This window comes from Galeopterus variegatus, unplaced genomic scaffold, assembly GCF_000696425.1.
Source record: "Galeopterus variegatus unplaced genomic scaffold, G_variegatus-3.0.2 Scaffold9464, whole genome shotgun sequence".
NCBI lineage: Eukaryota > Metazoa > Chordata > Mammalia > Dermoptera > Cynocephalidae > Galeopterus > Galeopterus variegatus.
Genome location: NW_007735575.1, coordinates 74,651 through 76,261, shown reverse-complemented (window position 1 = coordinate 76,261; position 1,611 = coordinate 74,651). Strand labels below are relative to the sequence as shown.

The following is a 1,611-nucleotide window of genomic DNA, read 5'->3' as shown; positions in this document are numbered from 1 at the left end:
GGCGCTCCGGAGCGGGAGCTGGGCGGCCGGCCCTACGGCGGCGTCCTGGACAGTCCCCACGCCCGCCCCGAAGTGGGCATTCCGGACGGCCCGCCCCTCAAGGACAACCTGAGCCTGAGACACCGGAGGACCGGGTATGCGCACGCTCCGGGGGTCCTCGCCTGCTGCTGCCCGGAGGGGCGGGGGCGGCGACGAGCGGCGCGGGGACAAATGGCAACGCGGGCCCGCGCTCAGGGGAGGGCGGGTCTGCGCCTCCCGGGCTCGCGCGCTGTCATTTGAAGAGTTAGTTTCTCAAAACGAGGGGTCAGCTGGTCAGGACAGTTCAAAAGGGGCCGGTTGGAAACAGGACACCAGGAACTGCCCCTCGGCCCTCGGAACCCGGACCTCAGGGCAGGGGCTTATTTGCCCCTCTCCCGACCGCGGGCGCAGGAAGGACGGGAGGGCTGCGCGGTCGGGGAGTGCCAAGCCGGGCCTCGTGGGCCTCCTCTTCTGTCGCGGGAGGCCCTCNAGCGCTCGGCGAGGCTGAGGGTGTGCGTGTGTGTTTGGGGGAGGGTGGCGGCACATACCACGGCGGGGTGGGCTGAGGGGGCGCTGGCAGCCAAGCGGAGGCCGCCTGGAGGACACGGCAGCCGCCCGGAGGAGCGAGGCGGGGAGATGGGGCAGGCGAGGACGACCGCGAGCTCGGCGGTAATTCGACTGCTCCGCTGCGGCGCGGACTTGTCCCCGACTTCCGTCCGGGTCGCCGCGACTCCAGAGGTGAGCTGCAGGCTGTCCCCTACGGTGGCAGCCGCAGACCCAGAGGTGACGCGGGTCCCCTCCCTCCGCCGCGCTACCTCCTGCGTTCCGCTTCTGACACTTTCGCAGCCTCTGAAATGGTGTCAGAGAGGGGCGGGTGTCGGGGGACTCCGAGCTCGCGTCCTGCACCCGCGCTGCGGAAGAGGACAACGGTGACTGCAGGCTCCTGGGGCCGAGGTCCACCCAGACCCTGAGCGTCCCGAGGTGGGGAGGGGGGCGACTGGGCGATAATAGGAAGACTTGGAGGGGAGAGAGAGAAGAATGTGGTTCATTTGTCCCTGACGCCACTTAACTTTCCATCTCTGGAGTCTGCTTCTAACTTTCCTTGTCCTCACCCCGAGGGACCTTAGCCGGAGGAAGACGCAGGGGTTTCAGCCAAACCACCAGGGATTTAGAAAACATGAAAATCCCCGAAATCCCAGTACGGCCTGGGACTCATTAACTGGGCCTCGCGGATGCGGTTGTTCATATTACCCCAGATCTTCCTTTCCTTCCATCCCCTCCTGGCGCCCGGGAGGGGCTCCGAGAGGCTTTAGTCTTCTGTTGTGATGAAAGAGCCACGCGCCACCCCACGCCCACCCCACTCCGCTATCCTGAGTGTGAATCTCCCAGATTCAAACCGAGACTGGCTCGTTCAGGAACTACTTTCCTTTGCCCCCGCGGGTAAATTATTCCCGGTGGAAGGGGGGGGGGGGAGCTCGATCACCGTGACAAGGAAGAGGCAGAGGTACCTGTCCCAGGAGTGTGTGTTGGGGGCGGGGGGCATGTAAGCCAGGTAGGGAGACGTGGAAGGTTCCCAGGTCCAGATGCCGCGAC

General features: G+C 66.0%; 1 protein-coding gene across 1 annotated transcript in view; it reads left to right on the top strand.

Moving 5' to 3' along the window:
- Positions 1-6: 6 nt before the first annotated feature.
- LOC103609315 (homeobox protein Mohawk-like) overlaps positions 7-1,611 on the top strand; it is a gene marked incomplete at its 5' end in the record, with an annotated part of 19,570 nt that continues 17,965 nt past the window's right edge. The window contains one exon of the mRNA XM_008593650.1: positions 7-134. Coding sequence (XP_008591872.1) covers positions 7-134 — 128 coding nt within the window. The remainder of the gene's footprint in view (positions 135-1,611) is intronic.